This window comes from Venturia canescens, chromosome 6 (assembly GCF_019457755.1).
Source record: "Venturia canescens isolate UGA chromosome 6, ASM1945775v1, whole genome shotgun sequence".
Lineage (NCBI taxonomy): Eukaryota > Metazoa > Arthropoda > Insecta > Hymenoptera > Ichneumonidae > Venturia > Venturia canescens.
The window spans coordinates 12,120,605-12,143,457 of record NC_057426.1 but is presented as its reverse complement, the minus strand read 5'-3'; the positions used below and the strand labels follow the sequence as shown (position 1 = coordinate 12,143,457).

The window sequence follows — 22,853 nt, the reverse complement described above, 5'->3', positions numbered from 1 at the left end:
ATTCACTGTTCAATCAGTAAATAAAATACTAAACGTTGTCTGCTTACAAGACCGGATGAATGGTCAACTCAGTGAATCAAAGTCCAACTTTCATCGATCTGTTTTCATTCCACCACGGTGCTAATTGCGTGTGTATATATATAGACTAGTAATTATATCCTTTGTGTGTATATATCGTAAATTCTTAACCAATTCTCTTTATATCGATTTAACGAGTAAATTTATATACATTCATATTTACCATTCAATTAACGAGTATCTATATTATTCCTAGAACGAGCGAAAAATGCACCTCAAATGCCTGAAACGCCAGAAACAAACCTTCATTTTGTAACTCTATCGCCTTATCTGAAATAAATAAATGTAATTCTTTAAATCTGTTATAGAAAAATAATCATTTTTTTATTGAAACTTAAGTTACTAGATATTGAGTTCAATCCTTTTTGCAACCAGTACAGAATTTCTCAACTTTCAATTTGTTTTTCTCTTTGGTCGATCAACGACTTTGAAAGATCATTTGAAATTTTCCTGCTTCTTTGTCTATCTCATTTCACACTGCTGAATAAGTTATTTCCATAATTTTAGTATGCAGTCACAATACTGTTCTCATTATTTAGTTTGTCGAGACAACATATTGTCGTCCCTGCTATGATCATAAGAATTCCAATGTAGACATCTGAAATAAAACAGAAAAGTTCTTGGTTTAAAATACTGAGCAGTAGCAAAGGAATAAAGTAAGGCAGTTGTCTCATCCATTTTCATCATCATTTTTAAAAATTTTTCATAATAGTCTTTAATTTTGTTATATATCCAGTCATTCAACCGTAAAGGAACATGTTATGGCCAAGCTGCATACATTTTGTTTACTGTTGATGAAATAAAAAAGGATTTTCAATGCAGTTCTCCAATCATGCAAACATCACAATGTTCAATCCTTGAAAGAATTTTCAAATTTTTAGAGAACTCGTAACTATCAAAGAATTTTTACTGTTGAATCACAGAGATATAGTGATTGAACGTGAGAATGAGCATTAGGAAATTTAGCAAATAAGTTTTCATCTCTGGAACGATGAAATTTAAATTGAGCTTTCTTTTGTATGAAAGATTTCACAATATCCAGACTTGCGTACACCGACAATGAGGTGACATTTTCAACTTGGTAGGTTATGAGACAACTACCTCAATTGATAAATATGAACTTTTCTCACTTTTATGTGGTTTCTCTTCCCCAAAAATCCAACCAGCCATGGCCGTAACCACAAATGTCAAAGAATTTGTGACAGGCACCGCCAATGACAAATCTGCACTTTGCAGTGTCATAACATACAGAAGGGAGCCACATTGATTCACGAGAAAGGGTATCATATACTTGAATTGAAAGACAAATGCAAAAATAATTTTTCGAGAAGGATTAACTGAGGCAGATTTGAACAATGTTTGAGCACTAACCTTGAGGTTCGTAACCAAAAAGTACACTTCACGGAGAAATTTCCCAGACGTCGACGACGCCTTTACATCGTCTATACCTGTAGCACCTTTTTTCAACAACGGATTTGTAACTCCCCATAATATTGCAACAATTACAAGATAAGCAATAATCTCTGGAAGTAAAAATTTTCATCTCAGTTTTGTAACCTAAAAATTGACAGCTTAACTTATACCGTTAGACTTTGATTAGACTCTTACCCAGGACAGATGCCATTAAATCAATGAGTTTATTTCGTATTTAAAGTTTGAATGACGAAATATCCTAGTCCATTAGAATATGCACGGAGTAGCCATTTTATCGAATTTTCAATACTGTGCGTTAATTAAACAAGTCTTGTCGAAAAGGATCGCCATTGCAGTGGTTCTCATTTTTCCTTTCCACGGGTTGAGGACAAAGTTAAACTTTGGCCCAAATTTTATTTCTGTTACATGGATTTTTGAAAAATGTTTCAATTATGATCTTCTACAATCAATTTTACATCCATCAACTTAAATTTATTTCAAACTGCGAACTCGTTTTCTTTTATTCGGTGACTGGGGCCTTGATTACACCTGGCCTCTGGCATGTAGGCCAATTGGAACTCTTCAATTTCGTTGGTTCTTCAAATATACGTAAATAGTGTTTACAAAATATAAACAGTGTCACATGGATAATAAAAAAAATACAGATTATGATAACTTGAACATATTTTATTTGATATTTCCGTGACATTTGAAATGTTCCGCCGTTATCGTCAACATCAGCTCATTTTTATGCCTTTTTTGATCCAGAGAAAACACCAGCATAACGAATCAATGGTATAGTCGCGGCCCCCATGACACCGCCCACTATAGACCCTGTGCCAGTTGCACCGACTGATTGCAATCCAGCAAAAATTGAGCCGCTTACGACATTCCCAATACTTGACTGTCACGCCGCAGCTGTGGAGCCTGCTAGGACTCCCCCAGAGCCGAAACCAATAATCGGCAAAGCAACGAAGCCAACCGCTCCAGCAATGACCGTAGCGGTCCCGATGACGATAGTTTCTGTAGAAACCATTATGCAGTCCTCGAAAATAACTTCAGATTGTTAATTCGTCTTGATCGACAAAAGTTTTCCGTTACAACTCGCAAAACACCCGCAACTCAAAAACGTAAAAGCTCCAAAAAATATAGTTCAGAACTTTTCGATAACACTCAAGATTATAGTGTAGCACAGAACACCGTGAGTGATACACAATCCGATTGAGAATGTTTGTTGGAAACAACAGGAAGCAGTCACAGCATTGTTTGGCAGTGTGCAGTGTGCAGTGTACAGCAAGAACAAGAGCAAGAAGCTGCAAGGCGGCGCATCGAACGAGGGAAAAGGATTGCCAACTCAAAAAAGTAGAACGAAAAAGGGGGGCAATAAAGAAACTGTTAGAGCTGTGGCGTGGCTGTGGCTAACGTATTAAGAGACAGAAGGCTGTGAAATTCTTGTACTGAAACTGTTAAAAATAAAAATATTCGTCGCATTAAATGTAAAAAAAAAACAAAATATAGGCGGCGTGTTCATTTTTTTTTATTGTGAATATAATAAAGAAGGCTACGGTGTCGCCATCTAGCCTCAGGTGGTTACAATCTTGCATGCAATGTACTCGGTAACATCACATGTAGAATACAGATTCATAGACTGGTATTACATTTTTATCGATCTTGGTCTTTAAATTCATAATTATCTACCAACAATATATAACTACTAACAAAATTTAATACGTTTTTTCTCTCTTTTTAAGTTAGATAAACAATTTGATGGAACTGATGAATTTCGCTAAAGCTGTTACAGCTTGATATCTCATACCGTGTAGCAGAGACTTTAAACAGTACGGAGAGGTTTCCTTTATCTTTTGCAATTCTTTTACCAACACCTTTCGCTCTGCCTAGGCGACGTGTTCAAATAAATTCATGATTACGTACGCCATCTGTCGAATTTACAGATAACCTTTCCCAGTTCTCTATACCGACAGTAAAGATTAATCTTCATCGCTATATAGAGAGATTGTCCTTGACAAAAATGCTACTAGTTACAGTCGGTAGAGAATGCCCCGATAGAGATTTTCCCAGGAGACTTTTTTTCTGAGTGGTTGAATGTTGATAGAAATTAGTTGATCGAGGTCACGTGATATTTCTCCGATAGAAATTCCTATGATTAGTGTTTACTATTGATAGTGATTGGCCAGGTAGTGATTTGCCTGATAAAGAAGAAGAGAAAAAGAGAGAGATAGTGAGGAAGAGAACAATCTCAGAAGTAACTGGAAAAAACCTCTTCAGTTATAATATTGTACATTTTTTATTGCAATCAATATCATCGTTTTTATAGTAATTGTCATGCAGAAGTATTAAAAATTGACTATCACCCTTTGAAACGTAAAATTTCGATATTGTTACAACTTGAGCTACACTGCATGTCTTGCTTCGTCTTTATAGATAAATATTTCTATTGATAATTGAACTTGAAAACTTGAATTATTGCCTTTATTTGTACCGCTATAACTGTCAAGAAAATAAAGAATTTTTCATAAAGACAATTTGGATGATTATTTACCGGAAGGAGTGTGGTTTTTTGCATCACTCTATACGCGTATGTAACAGACGGAGATAACGGAGTCGTTTTGCTCAGTAATAAAGGAATTGTTCTTGAAGAATGTCAAATGAACTCAGTCACTGATTGCAAGAACACAGCCTTGTTCACATTTCCATTTTTTTAATAATTGAAATCGAAACTGCTCCATGTGGATCCTTGCTTCAAATCAACAGCATGAATTTTTTTTTCTACTAAGGATCAGGACTTTTTAACCTGATCCAATTTTAATAATTCCAGCGAAGTTGATATTTCAACCTTCATTTTGTATGTCATTTGCATCTCATTTGCTCGGTTGGCAAAGTTTTTTTATCGTTCGATGTTGAATCATCATTCATTATTCAAATCTAAGATTTTTCGTAGCACTTTTTTGCTGCCATATAGCTTCTTTGTTAGACCTTGCCAATAGTTCTAAGAAAATGGAACAATAACATAAATAAAAATGAAGAGTTCGAAGTAACGATTAATACAACAGTATTTGCACTCACGGATCTCAAGCATTAAATATTAAAGACTAAAGAACAAGAAACAATTCCCTGAAATTAGCACAAAAGATATGGACCAAGAAGATAGAAGCTCGAGATTCGAAGCGCACGTAATGACCAATCATCATTTAATAGTTAATTACACAAATCTGAGATTTAATTATTTCATAATCATTTGATTTTCTTGCTCGGCGCTCGAATATAAATCAGTGAAGGGTCCGCGATGCTGACTCCAAAAAATACAACTCGACATTCCATCTGTGCTGCATTCATGAATAATTCTGATAACGAATGGTATAACAGAAATATACTTTCTATTGGTTATTTTGGTTATTTCACATCTATGAATCTTTTGTATACAAGCCCGCGGTGTCAATGAAAAACTTTGATAAGGAATATATACACAGTCGATTGGTGACAGACAGCTGCACCTACGTGGACTATCTCTTGAAAAGCTATGCGCGCGTTCCAGTATTATTAGTACAGAATTTAGTAATGATCGACCGCTATTTTTCGCGCATGGATTGCGAAAGCCCAAAGTACACTCCGTAGACCCACTGCATATACCGGGGCTCTTTGGTAAATCGTGTACAGATAAATTATTCCATAATTCAACTTCCGAATGATTTTCTTTGTCTTTCAATCTCTCTCAAGCAATCAAATTTTTTTTTCAATCTTTACCAAAAAAATAATATGACTCAAATGATCTTTCGCCCTCTCACCATTCTCAAACGATTTACTTTAACAAAAGTTCGAAATAACAAGATTACGGAGCTAACTTAACAGAGGTGATGGTTGCCCAATAAATAACTTTCCCACAATTTGAGATCGTTGGCACGGTGCTACCATCACGACGACTGCATTATGTATTACGTGTATAGTGGCTCACGCTCTCGTTGCACGTGTCGGTGGAAAGAACACGTTACCTTACGAAGCAGAATTAGGATCGAAACGATCGAAACTCATCACGAGTACGTTGAGACGTTTTTGCTGCAAATGCAGTCGGTAAAGAAGATCCCTATACTGAGTGTAGCAATGGAAATGTAGAGTCTTCGCATTTTATTTTGGTCCGGACACGACTCATCACTGGGGTATGTGACACACCCACACTGCTCTAAATGCGCTGAGAATGTTTGGAAGATTGAGCGCCCCGGCTACGGGTTTTAGACCGCGTAGCGGCGAGCTCGAGAAGCTGTGGATCGCTACAACAGAAATTCATAAGGACAAATACGGGCAAGGGATAACTTGAGCCAATGTTTGATATTTGCATCCTGAAAAAATGGTGTACTACCAAACAGTTTAAATGCGATACCATACACCACTGAATGACCTCTAAACGGTCTGGAGAAGAAACCCTAATATAATTGATATGTCGAGACTGACTTCGAGGTTAAATTTTGGAAGTTATTTTTTGAAAAAATGGTTCACCACTGAATTATTTGATTACACCACCATTAACCATTGTACAATCCCCAAAAAACGTATTATAAAAAATCAACTGTTCAACTTGAGGAGGCTAACTCAGAGGTTAAATTTTGAACCTTATTTTTTAACAAGATGGTTCACTACTGAACTATTTAATTGCACTACCACGAACCACTGTACAACCCCCAAACGATTTGTTATAAAAACATCCATACATTTGACTGAAAGGGGTTAATTCAAGAGATTAGAAGGGCGATCGACTGCGAGCAGTGAGAGCCCGAGTCCTCCGGCGAGTCCGGAATCCGGTAAGCAATAAGCCAAAGCCAAAAACGTGGATGTAGTGCCTAGAGAGAAAGGTGGAGGGGAGTGCAGCTGTAATGTTTGTTCCCTCTCCACTGTAGCGTGCCGCGGGGCAATGTTAGAGAAGGGGGCAAGAAAGGGAGTGGGGATAAGGAGAGAGCGATCGCATCCCGTGACCGTTGGAAGATGTGCCACACACACTGCGGTATAGCTCGCGGTCCTCCACCAGAGCAAGAATATCGTCGAGGCACGTAGAGAAAGAGAAAAATCTAAACGGAGCGAAGAAACAGGGTTCGGAGATTCCGAGGAGTTTGTACATGCGATCGCAAGTGTTTCGTATTGCTCGAAACAATCCAAAACATTGATAGTCGAATTCGTTGAATATAAGTTATTTTTAGAGAAAAATAATAAATTCTGCAAAAGCACGAACGCATATTGTTTACGTGCTGGGCTATCACCTGTTTATATCCACAATTAAAATAGTTCGGCTCAAATGTCGGTACGAAATGTACTCAAAAAATCATAATAAATCGCGAGTGGTTGGTGGTGTGTTCAAATAAGCGGCGCGGCCGCGCGCGATAAATCATGCGCGTTACAACACGGAAAATCGATATCGTAAACATCGTTAAATAACGGAAAACGGAATATTCTTACTTCTCATTTATAAATCAGCGAAAGTTCAAGCGTGGTTCGCTTGCCGCGTGCTCTGTAGAAAAATGAGATAACACGGGAAAAGATATAAACAAAAAGGCAGGATCGTGAGAGTGTACAGAGGCCGCGCACCGCCGTTGCCCGTTTGCGCGCATCCTCGTCGTCAAGGAGGCCACCGTGAGAGTCCGCTTTTTTTTGCAGTCTGAACCAGCTGCTCCTTCGCAGAGCAAGCAAAGTTCGCGCGCGAGAGATTCGCGTGCATCCTGTAAAATCAAATAAAAGGACTGGCATCGCGTCCTTGTGGAACGGAGGCAAAACGCACGTTTTAAATCATCTCGCAATACGCGCAGGTTCATTTTTATTTTCTACAATTGTGACAAAGTGAGTTTTAAACAAATCGGCGTACGCGGGTTTTCGGCTCTGCATTGGCAAGCTTTCGGCGACGCATTGGACACGTGTGCAGCAGTGTTGTTGGTTACAATAATCGTGAAACAGTTTGAATCGAATATCGAGAAAAAACAAAGTTTTGCCCGAGCTTGCGCGCTGGATTGTTTTTCCTATTATTACGATGGCGTAACAAGTGGGTGCGCGCGCACGCGCGTGTGTGTTTGTTTTGATAAGTTTCGTATCTACGATCTTATTGCAAGTGACAGTGATTTCCTTCACTTTGTTTTATTTTTCTCACATAATCTGACGCGAAAAGGATTATTATTTTTTTATTTTCGTCAAATTAAAGCATTTCAAATTTCCGGGAATACATTAATCCCCGTTTGCTTTCTTTATTGTTGCCGAGTTCGTGTAAATTTTGCAGTGCCGAAAGGCGTCGCCGGAACGGGGATTTGTGCCTCGTCTCTCGTCTCGCTACGTCGGGATAACCAGCGGAATGTGGCACGAGGTGAGTTAGCGCCCGGCCGGACCGCCCGATCCCGCGCGCCGGTCTTTCTCTCTACTATCTTTTTCTCTCTCTTTATTTTTTTCATCTTGCGGCAACTCTCTCGAGAACCCGAGCTCCAAAGAGGAAGAGAGAGAGAAAGAGATTAAGTCTCGAGGCCAGGGACGGATCGAAAAGGCCCTTTTTTATTTCTTCCCTCCTTAAAACTTCGTACACTTTCTGTATTTATTTTCCCTCTTACGGATCGTGATATCCATGCATATAGAAACGTAATATTGCTCTAGACGAGATGGAACATGCCTCTTCACTTCGAACGGAGCTATCAAACGTCAAAAAGTACGAAGAAGAAGAATCTGGCGCGTTTTCATTTATTTGTTTAAATCATTCACATTCGTGAATGAAAAATCGCGGAATGTTCGAAGAATCGGTTTCGTTGGATATAATAAATTGGTCGTAGCGAAGTTCTTGTAGCGAAAGCTTGATAGGAAATAATGATGAGCAATTTTCCGAAGAGTCTAACTGTAAAAAGGTACTAAAATACCGAACGTAAAAATGTTATTATCTCCTAATTGATGTGAACGTGAATTTCACTAAAGAATTTAATATCAAATTTTTCGCCATTAGTGGCTTCTTCTCGTATCGAAATATACTGTCCGAGAGTGAATATCTTTAACGAAGAAAAACCGATCGGCAGACCTTCGGGATCAGTTCGAAAAAATAGGGCTCGGAATGAGCTTGCGGCCAATCATTTGCCAGCAAGCACTTCGGAATGTTAAGGTCGTATTCTTAGCTGACCACAAGATGTGTGTATATAGGAACGTATATAAATTCCCATATCATCGAGAGCTCGTTTTTAATGATACATTTTCCGAGCCTGCTTACTACCACATAACTCTCAGTCTCTAATAAAATTATTCTCGTCGAGATCAAAATAATCGTGTCAATGACACAGCGACATGATTAATCAAATATTTTTTCAACTTCGTCTTTTAATCCACCACGATCTCGCGTTGTTTACACGCTGAAACTCAACAGTGAGAGATTTTCTCTCGTGTGCAAGCAGCGATTCATTTGGAGAATGAGAACTGAGGAATAATTTCGTCACAGAAATTACGACGCGAACATTTTATTCGCTATCACCGGCATTAAATTTGTTGGAATACTATAAATAATTGCTGTGACTTAATTCATGAATTTCGTCGTTTCCAATACTTTTCTCACGCTATCGGCGATTTAATATTCGACCTTGAATGTTTTTTTTTTTTTGTATTTTCTTTTACTCCGAGAGGTGTGTTTAATTTTTTCGGATTTCAAAACGTGTTTGAAGGGTGGCGCAGGAGAGCACGAAATACCTTTTCGTGCGAACGATGCAAACTTCGATAACTTATGTATCGTACTGCAAAAAAACTAAAAGATATTTCGGCGCATGCCAACGCGGGGCGAACTTCAACAACCTTCACATAATTCGGCCTGTTAAAAAGGCCGAAAAAACTTGGCTGCATTCCGGCGAGGCAAACTTCAAAACCGTAATTAATGTGCACGTTAAGCTTCGCTTACCTGCGAATCTTCAAATGTTACTCGGGGTCCGGGACACTCGGAGCGACTGAATCCACTTCGGCGAGTTGCCAAGTTGGCAGGAATGAGTTTTTAAAATTGAATTAACTTTTCAATGATTTTCGAGCATTCATTGACGGGGCTGTGAAAGTTTGTTTACCCAGAATAAGTTCCGATGCATTAAAAGGAACGACGAGTATTAAAAAAATGTTAGAGCTCACGGTGAAGCGTTTGATGCCCAGCGAGGAGTCGTAATTAAAACGATTCTCCATTACGACATCAAGGAATTTGGAACCTTGGAGTTATCCGACCTCAAAGTTTATTAACTTGAGTATCGAGAGGTGCGACACGGAGCTTCGCTGCACGCGGGATCACCTTTCAAGAATGAATGAAAAAAATCATTCTGAGGTATAACCGAGCGCTTCGGGAGACCGGAATGAAAGGTGTAGAAATAACAGTTTACGTTGTTAATTTTGGTCTCGAAGATATTTTCGTGCAATAAAAAACGGTACTAAAATCCGAAAGCCAGTATAGGAAATGGGATTACGAAGCAGTATATTATTTTTGAGAGACGAGAGACGGCACGAGATGCTCTTGCGACCGCATCCCACATCGTCAGCTAACGATCGATAAAGTACGTTGTGATCGGACGTCAACGGTTCTTCTGCGTGCTTCTTTCGTCTCTCCCGAGAGTATCGAGAAGGGAGAGACGTGGCGCGCGAGCACATCTCTTTGCTTGATGCTTCTGGAGCCCCCGTCTCACGATCTCTTGCAGAATGAGTCGGCGAGGGGCACAGGAGGGGGATCGTGAACCCGTTTTTGGTCGCAAACCGCCAAAGATTCATTCAAAATCGTTCCCCTGCTGGGACTGGGACGGGGGGGATACTCAGCGCGAATGTTTCGTCAGTTATTTATACCGTGAGGGGTGATGGGGGTCGATTTAATTGCCGATTCGTACTTATTGTGCGTTTTTATTTTTATTTCCCACATTTATTCGAAGCCGCGACGTGCGCCGGTCTCCAAAACGACTTTCATCATTAAAGCTGGTCCTGGGGTGCGCTAAGATAACGTTTCATTCCGTGAAAATTTCTTCATAAACTCCTGAAACGATTAACAGACCCGAAAACAAAAGAAAACAGATTATCGTTGGAGTTTCGTTGGAATTTATTCACTCGATGTTGAGACTACTTCAGAAAAATTAGGGATGCTGCGGCCACGTGATCCTCGATTTCAGTGAGCATCAAATTCTTTCACTTCGTTACGACAGAACAACCTTTTCCGCTCCTCGTCCTTACACATTTTCAGATAACTCGTCAACACCACATGACACAAATTCTATTTTATTACTTCGAAACAATACCGAACAAATGTTGCGACGTCGACGGCGGAACGAATACGCGTACGGGGAGTTTTAACGGTACGGGAAGATCAGGAAGTCAGTTAACAGCTGCGAGTCCGCAATATCGAGCGCACCGAGGGTCCTGCTGTTGTGCCTGCAAACTCTAAGATATTTAAATGCAAACATGCGGACGTACATAAACGTAGACAAAGCCTTCGAGAGGTGCGAGGATAACTTTGAATGACTTTCTCACACAATATTTACTGCCCGATGTACGTTTCGAAAACTTCGTATGACGGAGGTCAAATATTGTCTGGCATTTTCAGGAGCTTCGAGATCTCTGTGCAGTTTAATCGTATTTTTTAAGTTTTTTTTTTTTTTTTTATTTTCGTATCTACACGAATCGGGACGTTCTTAAAGTTGATTTCAACAGTATCATTAAGAAATAATGTTTTTGGAATAAAATAATTCGTCACGTTAATTAAAAGGGTCCATTGGATGGTCATCAATATTAGTGGGTATATGAATAAATTTCACCAGATTCCGAAGAAGACTTTCCTTTCTCTCACTCCAATAAATTCTGCTTCTCTCCTCGATTGAAACAACATCGAAAATGTCGAATTTCACATCACAGACGTCTGCATTCGAAAGCTTACGTGTTGCGCAGAATGCAACTTTGTTGGAGACAACGGTCCCAGACGTAGGAAGAGCAGTGTGTTCGCGACTCGTCTTGCAGCTGCACATACTTCGCTTCGAATAGTGTGAGTCGGGGGTGCTCGCGATCAGATCACCTTGACATTGCGACTCAAGAAGTTTGACATTTCCGTGACACTCTGTGCTTACATAGACACTTCCTCGCAGCGAAACTTTCCATGGAAAATCCTCGCTTCAATTCGAGTGACATTACAACGCAGTGCTTCATTATTCTCAAGGGCACGGAGACCCTCGGAAGTTCTCTCGTAGCTTCGATCGTTGAATTTTGTGTTAAAATTACACACGGAAACCAGACGGTGAATCATTTTTATTGAAAATCATAAATTCGGTCACAATAATTCTTCAAGCGTACTTCGATTCTTCTTGCCGTTTATACTTATTCGAGTTTTAATAAAATTTGCCTTTTCACGAAGTTGGCTACATTAATTATGCCCCGTTGTACTTTCCTATTGACGACTTTTCAAGAACGAGTCCGTCATAAAGCGAAGGAGACCGCAGCTGTCGTTGTGACATTTGGGAGCCAACAACGCAGCAACTCCGGAGCCATATAATTCGATTCAAGCGCTCTCGCTAGCCACGTGCAACGGTCTAGCAGCAACCCAACGAGAATCGTGGAAAAATGATGACAATGAACAGCTAATTCACGCGCCACAGCCCTGCTTTACGAGAATAGAAACGCTGAACCGTAGTTGTACGGGCAATCGTTGGATTTTCTTTAGTCATTTAATCTTGACTCTGTCTTGGTGGTATGAAAAGTTTTTGTACCTTAATGAAAATATGAATGCAAAGTTGATGGCTACTCGCTCTCACAAAATCGTCCGGGACCGGACGCCCGGGTGTCCGGTTCCAGAGAGCGAGACACAATACTTTTAGCGAGGCGCAAAAACCGAGTCAGCCTGGAGATAAAAAAAGGATGAAAAATGCGAGTATAATCTCGTTTGTTAGTTGGCCTTTTTTACTCTTTGCAAGTATCGCCCGCGCTCCGATGGTATTTTATTGGAAATGCGAGACGGTCTCAAGAATTAACGTACGACGAGAGTCAGGCTCTCTGTCGGATCTCGATGAGCTCTTGAGCAGAGAATGAACGTAGGCAGTGAGACAGGATACTCGAGGACTAAACCCTCCGCGGTCTCCCTCCGTAGAGGCCTCGTTCAATACGTCCTACACCTTCATTTGCAAATGCACACACTACTTTCGTACATGCGTTTTATATCAATTGCCTTATTCGGTCAGTCTCACCCACTTGAACAGCGCAAACGAATCAGTCGCGGAACATTATTATTTTCGTATTAAATTCATTAATATTCGCTGTGGCAATCGTAACATTTTTTCGTGGTCTCGGTTCCCTTTTTTATGGGTTTTCGAAGCGATTTTTTATCCCGAAATTGTTTTCTGTCGTCAAAAAATAGCTGCGTTGTTTTATCAAGTACAATTTGATTCAATTTATGCAAACTGCAACTTGCGTTTCCAGTGATTTGTCGTCCAAAATGCCAAGAATATCTTCGGGTGACTACTATAAAAATGATTGCTTCTCCGATCATTCGTGCAACGAGCTTTTTTCGAGTTATCCAATCGGTAAAATCATTATTTTTCTTGACTCAAACACTCTTCGTGTCTCGAAGTTTCTTATTCCAACTGATTAAGAAATTGAAGAGTCAACGGAATAAAATTTTAATATTAGCCAACGTTTTCAACTGCATTTGCACCTTTGCTCAGTTTTGTCTCCGGAGCTCTTCTCTCGTGTTAATTATTCTACGACGGTATGCTAATATCGAGCCCCTCTCGAGGCTTTCTATTTACTTTGGGAGGCTGCATTTCGTGGTCCATGGAAAAGATTTTTTTCCATATGCATGTACCTTCTTGGTATATCGTACATGGGAACGCTGCACGAAAAATATTCGAGAGTCTCTTGACCGTGAAAAAAATGAATAAATAAAAAAAGGCTTTGTTTACTTGTATGGGGCGTTTTGCTTCAATTTATTCATGCATTCGTCGAATTCCCTTTTAACAGCTCTTCAAAGCGTCAACAGTGCTCACGAATTCATTCAGATTTCTAACCATCTTTCTGCATCGCAGATCATTTTATCGGGGAAAAAATCTTTTCTCCGGTACAAAAAAGAAATTTTGACCAGTCAAGAGTCCGGAATGGAGCTTCGATTCCATTTTTTCATGGAAACTTTTGTTTATTTAACTTTTGTTGTTTTTATCGCAACAAGAAATATTTATCTGAGTCAACAAACTCAGCGTTTGAATCGACCAAATTTTTATTTGAATAAACCACTTCCATTTCGTTCGGCACAATTTTTGTTGAACGCTTCGTTGAATTAGCAAATTTATTTTCTCAATGATCACTCGAACTTCAAATTTTCAGAGCCCATGATTTCGAAGCAATTCACAGGTCATAAGATGAATGACGCCAGCAAATTTGCATGCAGTTCTCGATAACCAGCCACAAGAGTCGTAAATTAAAAAAGACTTTTCATAGCCTTATCCAGTTCTGTAAAATCGAAAAATTTTCGGTCCAACAAACTTCGTGTTTCCTGGACATTCGACACTGAATTGTGAAGCAAATCCGCAGCAAAAAATTATCACGAAAACAGCTGTTTTAAACTTTTCTCAAAATTCTAACGAAATTCAAGATGAAAAATTGAGTTTGTCACAGTTGACGCGGAATGACCCATACGATGGCCGAAGAAAATATGAAGCCACGTCTCCCGAGATTCGTGTAGACGTTTCATGGTCGTCCGCGAGTACGATCGAGCATTTGCGGTCGTTCGCTTTTACGATAAATTTAGATACTTGTATACACACACACGTACCTTTATACAAACGTGCGTATTCGTATGTTTATATACATTTATATACGTAGATTGGAATATATAAATGCACACATACGCGCGTGTGTGTGCGTTGGTATAATTCCGATTTGCTTCCTTTTCCCTTATTTCTTGTGCGACTGGTACTAAAATACAGGATCGCATGTACGTCTGATCAATAATTCAATCGACTGTGATCTGGAATACTCGATTTCTTGCCTGAAGGACTTCGATCCGTTTTCCATCGATTCCGAACACGAAAATTCATACAGAAAAAGAGTACAGACATTTTTTCTTTCTGGTGCATCGAAACTAATCAATGCTCGGATAAAAACATATGGTTGCAAGACACAAGTGCCGATACTTTCAACATCTTTTCTTCGATACGAAGAATAATTTTATTTTTTTTCAGCTAGAACTATTCCATTTAGAAATAAATGGAATCATATGTTTAAGGGGGGTCGTGCTTTAGAGGGTCAAAAAAAATCGATTGTTTGCCGAAATGTTTTTAGAATAGACAGAAACAACTCACCATAGCGAACTATTTTGTATGGTTTCAAGAATATTTAAAAAGTACAAAAACATTATTTTTAGGGAGTTTGAAAAAAAATCGTTTCCATAGAAGATGAATATATCACTTCAACGCGCTGTAAATATAGAATTTCGCAATTTTTTCCGGCTTTTATAGGTTCGTATGGAAGGAAAATATACGAAAATGGAAAAAAATTTGGAATTTTTGTTGCAGACAATAATTAAGATCTCCACATTGTACGCAACTGAGAATAAACTTCGGCAATCAGACTTGGCGTATAAACCAGTACAAATAAGTATTTCTCACATTTAAAAAGTGTTTTCGTACTCTTGAAATATTCTTGAAGCTATACCGAAAAGTTCGCTATACGTTGAGTTATTTATATCCAAAAACATTCCCGAAAACAATCGATTTTTTTGATTTTTCAAAGTAGGACCCCCCTTAAACTATTTTAGCAGCTTACAAACATTTGGTCCACTTTTCTGCGAGAAATTTTGAAAATACTTCAAGTGAACCATGCAATTCGTCACCCAATAAAATCCAATGAACGAATTTGTCGTTTTTATCCACTAAAAAGAATTCGATTTTTTTTTTTTTTTCTAGGAAATCACTAAAGAAAATGTGTTGGGAAAATAAAGTCATTGAAAAGTCGACTTCGTATCGTACGTTTATTTATCCATGGAGGTAAAAATACTAACGAAAAATCCGTTTGATTAATTTTTTCGTGAATTTCTTTTATCTTTATTCGTGACAAAAACGATGGCGATCCGTTTCACCTGAATGATCTGTAATATAGCTCGTGCGATCGTAAAATAGATTTATTGCGCAATGACCATCCATTTTGATTTACGCTGATGTATACGAGCACGGGAATAACCGTATACTCGAGTTCTAAACTAATTACGCATAAAATAATTAGAGGAGGGAAATTATTTATAATAGTAGGATAGATATTTTCAGTGTTTTGTGGTAGGAGAGCGCAGCAAACGATGTTCACACCGGATGCACAAGATTAGGGTGTACGCTTCGCGATTCTCACTTTTTCACAGACGAGCGTGGCTCACGATGAAAATTGCTAAGAAAAACGTAAGGATTCATTTATGATATCATATTTTTTGCACGTGCGTGTAAACCTTTCCGTCGAATATCCTGACGAGTGCATGGAACTTGTTCTTTCTGAACACACGAGCCAGCTCTTGGATCGCGGTGTCTGAAAGGGGAAGTGGAAAAAGTGGATTTTTAGTGTTCGCTCTGATATTCGCAATTCTGGCAGATGGTTTATTCGATTTTTTCAAGGAGAAACTTTTCTTCCGAACGTCACTGCAACGAGACTCCAAACTCAAGGAAATGACGGTACTTCTGGTCGTAACTCGTGACAATATTTATGTGATAACGGTGAAAATAGTAGTTTCGTTCCTGTGATCAAATAACTGATGCAACAGTTGGCTAACGATTACCGAAGGCCTTTTTTTGTTGAGGCCATAAAAAAGATCAGGTTTGACGATGAAAATCATTTTCCTCGGTGGCTCCAGTCCCAGACACCTTGTACGCAGTTTGTTCTGCAATTCATACACATTTTACGGATATGACTAATTCGCAACGAGTTTTAAATGTAGATTCATTTTTTACGTGCACGCAGAAACGCACATGAGCGCCGCGAGCGCGTGCTGCTCCTCTGCCATGACGCTCCGCAGCAGTGTATAATTTAGACATACCACCTCGGAGTAATAATCTCCGTCAGGAAACTCGTCTTTCCACACATAACGAGAATCAAAGACGCGCACGCGTCTTATCGCGGCTCCTAGTTACGATGTAACTGGCAAAATAAAAGAAATATTTTACTTTTCAACGACATTAAACGACGCTAAACGTGCTCTTCAATCAACTCGATTCATTGCGACTTAAATTTAATTACCAGTCATGTCGTTTCGTCAAGCTGCTTATTTCTATTGTGAAAAAAGAAAACCCCTCCGATTCTAAGCATTTTTAGATTCGAATAATTTATCCAACACACCAATAAAAAACATCAACGCGTCACGCGAACGAGTGAAAGGAAAATCGGAGCTGAGTATACCTCGGAAAACCTCGCGGTTTCTAAGCCTTGGAAAAAAGACGATTTTTGGAACTGAAAAAAGCTGTTTAATCGGTTTAAAAATCGACCATGTTTTTGTGCAAAAGCGTGTTTTTATTATCGAGTAAAACTAGATAAATTGAGTGAGAAAGAGCTTTTTTGGCCGCGTTTGTAATTCGTTGCTCCGAAAAATGTGCCCTAATTTCAGGAAAACTTTAAATTGTATTTGATTCTCGCGATTTTTCTCAACTTTCGAAAGAAACAATTAGTACAAAAAATGGCTGGCGAAATTCTACGATGATGAGTTGAGAAGAGCGAGCGTGTTTCATTGATTTTGGAAGTGACTGTATACGTGTATGAAAGTTCACGCGTGTACCTGTATTTGGTTGATTCAAAGGTTCGGACGCCGCAAGAGACATGGACGGTTAAAACCGGCACTTAGGAGGAAGAAACGAGACGCGAATTTATTTGGTCTGCAATTTTTTCTCCTTCTCTCTTTCTTCCTCATGCTGGTTCTCATGACTCGATCGCGTTGGAGTAGCGTAAAGCAGTCGAGGAGAAGAGAGATCTGTTCGTCGGCCATCACGACGAAGCCAGAAGAAGAGAGCATTTTCTCTTGCGCGAGAGCGCAAAGTAAATTGTTACCTGTCTCGAGTCTTCCGATAGTGCACGGCCACGTTTTCTCTGCTCTTACCATTAAAGTTTATTCCTTCGCTTTCTCTCTCTCGCTTTCTTGCTCCCTTCCTCCCTCTCTTTCCTTCTTTCGCTGCTTTTCTGTTTTTTCTCTTCTCTCCTTTTTTCTCCCTTTCTACGCGCACCGAGTACGATTTTTCTTACCGATCGATTCACCCGGTATGTAATTCTCTGCCAAACACACCGATATCTCATCCCTGGAGACCCACACATCTGGCAACCGCGAAGCATACGAACAAACCAAATTTATTTATTCCAACGATCATTACACTCGAAAGAGGCGCGAGACCAGTTATAAATCGCTATAAATCTGGCATACACCGTTCACTTTTTAATCAATCAACATTCGCCGCAGCTTTCCCAATTTCTTCGAGGGTACAGTCTCCCACCCGCTCCGAATTTTCGAAAGTTCAATATTTCCGTGCCGTCTTTCAAACGGAGTGCAAGAGAGCTCATGAAATATGGCCGAAATGAGCTGATCACTTTACACTCTGATCGGACGAGCGGTCCGTCAATCTTTTCGCCTCGATCCGTATAACTCTCGTCTCGTCGACACGAAACCTCTGATTTTACAGAAAAACCGAATCGCTGCGGCGTCTTCGCCCAAAAAATTCTACATTTTTCTCTGGATCATTGCAGCTCATAGTTTTAGTTTTCAAGTCCCAAAAAACTCTTGTTCTTTTTTTGTGGCCGAACGACATGGAAAAACGTGAATCTTTACGGAAAGAGGAATTCCGTTAATTCCTGAGCTATCAGAAAATATGTATCAATTGCTCGATTTCACAATCCTTAAACTGGATTGGATAACGATTTTTATTTTATTGAAAGCTTGAAGTTGAGTGAATGTTCAATAAATAAAAATAATCAATAAATTCCAGAGTTCATATTTCCGACTTGTCAGGGTCGCACTATTGTCGTGACAGGGAGTTCGTATATGTATATGCACAGCTGCCGATTACAGTCGAGAAGTCATGGGTTCGTGAAGCTGGAGCGATTCTGACGTGTGACTTTCACCGATCCTGCTCTCGCGTATCCTGTGTCCCTCTGAGGAATTTGATCTTGCTTTTAGCTATATCTATACAAATAAACTTCGACCGCGATATATCTTGATCCTGGTTGCTCTGGAAAAATCAAATTGAATGTGACTGCGAGCTCGAAAAAACGAAACTATTGTTCGGCGAATAAAACGTTCGCACCTACGGATACAAATGCGCAGAAACATCAGAACATTTTTGTTTGTCAGAAGTGATTTAGCGATTCAAGATCCAAGCCTAATTCCTCCAAATAATAATGAAAGTTCAAAAACGTGATTTCTTCGAGATGAAAAATTCCGTAACGCATGAGAGCATTTCGCGAATTATTTTCTCTCTGAATTATCCACACGTGTGTATAAATATCGTACGAAGTATCGTTGAATCCTTACGTATTGTGTTTTAGGTGTGAAGGCCGAACAGGCAAGATGGAATTTCGTTAGAAAAAAGCCCCACAAAAACTAGAATGATGAGGTCTCATTTTCTCGTTCTTTTGTTCTTGTTCTTCGTTCTCTCCCTTCAAGCCACAAATTAAACCGCCTTAATAATCGAATTGAATTGCACGAATTCCAGTAAATTTTCTAATTAAATTTACATCATTCGTTCATAATTACTTCCTCATTTGTTATGAATTAATAAAAGAAAATGTTGAAAAGTGACATATTTGAAGTTTATTATGACGTTGAAATGGAAAAATTTTAATGAATTTTTGTAAGCAACCTACAGAGAGAAAAATACTAGCAAAATTTGACGTCATTTGGTACGGTTTTTGGAAAGTTATCAGCAATTCATCAATTAGCATGATCCCTTACGGAATATTAGCTGAAATATCGCGATAATTATTTCTCGAGTAATTCTCCGTTTGCCAAATTCCAAACGGATCAGGAGACAAAATGAAAGGAAATAGGATCCCAGGAAGCATGAAAAAAAGCACGCTGAAAAAGTGGAACTAAACGTTTACGTTCCGCTTGACGAGGATGTCAATTTATACGTGAACGAATGATCGTGTGTGTAAACTGTACATCATAAAAGTTTGACCAGAGACAATCATCGGAATCATGCTTCATCATTATAACGCTCTTGTCTTCAGCGGGCATTAACTTTCGGGAATGTCGATCCCAACGCAACTTTCTCGAAGCCTGAACCATGCATTCTCGTACTGTGTTTGCATTCAATTTATATAAAAATAAACGTCAATCGTTGGGTGGGATAACTGGGAATTTGAACCATGACGAAATCGAGATTTTGTCGCGATTGAAAAATTATCTGTAGCTAGTGTTTGAATGATGTTTTGAGAAAACGAATGTTCAATTTTTTCATTTCTTGTTATACGAACTGCCAGCGTTCTTTACGCTCCTGAGCGACGTACCTTTCCACAAGAAACTTCTACACGTTCACTTCTTCCTCGCCACATATTAGTAAGAGAGACACGCGAGGGCACAAGATAGTCGCCGAAGGAGGCAAAGCAACACAGCATCCTTCCTATTCCACTCTCTTTCCCTCTTTTGTTTTCTAACTCGCTTCTAGATATCTAAGACCATGCCTGAGTCCAACTTTGGTGTTCTTTCTCTCGAGGACTCGGTAATCTGTTCTTATGCTCCGGCATTCGTGATCCACCGCAACCAACTGTATTACAACCTCAGTAGGCAACGACCTTGTGCCTCGACTCGATCAGAGTTCGTCCAACTTTGAGTAATTTCATCACATGTGTGTGTGTGTGTGTGTGTGTGTGTGTGTGTGTGCGCGCGCGCGCGTGTGCGTGTGTGTGTGTAGAAGATCAGAATGATGATGTAGCATAACTGTGCAAATTTTGGAGTATTTCAATCAATTTCGATGAGCACTCAATTCTCTTTTTTCCACAAGCAAAATGCCTGAGTTTCCAAGCTTTTTTCACGGAACCCATTTTTTCCACCTGGTCGGCGACGTTCGTCAAAAAAAAATGGTTTATCAAAATTGATAAACTATTTTGCAACATGCGAATCTGAAGCATCGGGATTGTTGCTTCGAACGAATCTCGTCTCGCTAAAAATAATTTGCAGTTAACGAGAAGAGGTAACTTGCGAACTGAGGCAGAATTTCACATCCCAAAAGTATTCTATTTTAACGAGTACTCGTGATACTCTGTCTCAAGTTCTCGTTCCCCGGGGCAGTGGTCGATGACGAACTCCCTTCTGGATCGACTCGTGAGGGATTCTCATTTATTATATCTCTAGAGAATCTTCCCTCCTGCAGTTCTTTCATTCCATATTTTTATATTGGAATTGAAATTCAACGATCATTGATGACGGATCGATGATAAAAACAGTCAGAAGAGAGAAACCTTGAAAAGTATTAATGAGAAATTAGTGTGTAGATGGAAATACGATAAAATTCAAATTCCACCTCCACGTGCAGTCAAAATCTCTTTACACTAAAAGCAGAAATTGAAAAAAAAAAGAATTCGTTGGCTCGACAAGTGTCGTGGGCAACACACGCAATTTTTTAATCGAAACAAAAAATGAATTCATCCAAACATCCGATTTGTCGAATGTTCTCGACAAATCACTAGCTCCTCGAGAAAATGTTTCTCGCCTCGATAAAAACGTCGTTCGATCAACCATTTTTTTTTTTTTTTTTTTTTTTTTGAAAGAACGAATTTCAGTCGTTCACGCTCAAGTGATTATCGTAGCAACGATTTCAAACGAGTAATATCAATGAAGCAGAAAGCTCAAGAAATTGAAAGTACCAAATTTCGAGCAAGTGTTCCCCGAAGCAAAATTCATATTAACGGACAAAAAAACGCGAAACGTGTCGAATTACAAGTAAAGGAAATTCGGGGGAAACAGAAATCATTGTCATTTCGTTTGTTTTCTATAGTACAAATCCCGAGGACCGTTGTTATTTCCCTCTCATTGTTCACGGACTCATTGTAAAACCATTGACCTCAGCCATCAAGTGCGTCTACCATCCTCGCAGGCATTTCCACTTCCTGCTCAACGTCCTTGGCAATTCTGCTGTAATGGAATCCGCCAAGCATCCTTTCCCGCTAAATGAAAAACAGGACCGAACAACTCGCTCGCTCGCCGGAAGTCTTCGTAAAAAAACGAACGAGCAAACGCGTTATTGCTGTAATCGACCCGGGGCGTTACACGCATTTTTCTCTTTGAAATAAATCATCCATTCCGTCAAAATGTGCACTTTTTTCAACGGAACTCAAGTCTATTATCGTTAGAAGAAAAAACATACTTAACATTTTAAATAACAAGGATAATCCCTGCTGTTTATTTTCTCAAACGAGTGAATGCAAATTTCATCTTCTGATGTATCGTCGCTTCAACCGGCCCGAATTCCCTTAAAACGCCGTGGAAGTAATTTTAATTCATGCGCTCTCAGATATAATCGTGCGTTAGAAAAATTCGACTGTGATCTTAGTTTCTGAGAAACAGTGTATGAATCAGAACATAAAAAATATTGAACGACTGTTACGACTACATAAAACGTCGAATTTCTGAGTCATTTTCTAGAGAATAATGTTCATCAGTAAATTCGGAACTAAGCGAATGATTTCAAGCATTTTATTGTAAAAAAGCATAAAAAAATATCCGAATTATGATTGAATTGAACGTTGAAAAAGAATACGTTAAAGGAGACTGAGTTTGCCTTCGCCAAAGCACGGATTTATGCTGCAGTTATAAATTATTGTATCTTGTGCATGAATTTTTCAATCCACTAGATCGAGAAAACGTGGACTCGACGAGACACGCTTTGATTTTTTGGACACGGATGTGTGAGTCACGTAAAAATATCAACTCTTGATGATTTTTCAGAAGAATGTATGACTCGTGACCGCAAATTCCGGGGCAATGATGTCGAAGACCCGAAAAAATGGGAGTCGATCAAGCTTAACGAGTGATCCTCATTTCCCCCAGCTTTTTATCTGAAGTGATCGCCATTTCCACGTAATTTTTATTATGCTGACCACAAGCGAAAAGAAATTGAAGGGAAAAAGATATACCAGCCTTCCCCCCCCCTTCTCACTGCTATTTATCAATTTTCATAAATTATCTAGCTCGTCATAACACTACTAAACATGATAATGTCCTTTATTCTTAATCTCAGATAAATTATTATTTACTTATTCCTCTACGTCACTTACTCTAGTCAAAGCGAGTTGTCCTACAATGTATTTTTTTCCTATTTATTCATCAACTCTATACCGTTTGTATAATCAAAATCTACTTTCATACTTATTATCGTGGCTCATAATTACTTATGTGACCTTAT

At 39.2% G+C, this 22,853-nt stretch overlaps 2 protein-coding genes across 4 annotated transcripts in view; one reads left to right on the top strand and one right to left on the bottom strand.

The window, feature by feature from the left end:
* Positions 1-177: 177 nt before the first annotated feature.
* On the bottom strand, positions 178-2,395 carry LOC122412678 (transmembrane protein 234 homolog). 2 transcript variants are annotated; one of them, XR_006261416.1, is made up of 5 exons: positions 1,687-2,395; positions 1,450-1,601; positions 1,209-1,368; positions 422-676; positions 178-348 (listed from the first exon to the last, which is right to left on the bottom strand). XR_006261416.1 is itself a non-coding variant. In XM_043422420.1 (4 exons), the coding sequence occupies exons 1-4, from the start codon at positions 1,700-1,702 to the stop codon at positions 582-584; spliced, it is 423 nt and encodes a 140-aa protein (XP_043278355.1). In that variant the 5' UTR covers positions 1,703-2,395; the 3' UTR covers positions 377-581. The 2 variants fall into 2 exon arrangements, 1 of the variants encoding a protein (XP_043278355.1); XM_043422420.1 differs by lacking the exon at positions 178-348 and having other exon boundaries at positions 377-676.
* Positions 2,396-6,497: 4,102 nt separating this feature from the next.
* LOC122411936 (uncharacterized) overlaps positions 6,498-22,853 on the top strand; it is a 52,529-nt gene continuing 36,173 nt past the window's right edge. The window contains exon 1 of one of the 2 annotated variants that reach the window (XM_043421056.1): positions 6,498-7,843. The gene's annotated coding sequence lies outside the window, so the exon portion shown is untranslated. Of the gene's footprint in view, positions 7,844-12,173; positions 12,194-22,853 lie in introns of those variants that run through there. The other variant, XM_043421058.1, reaches the window with a different exon arrangement.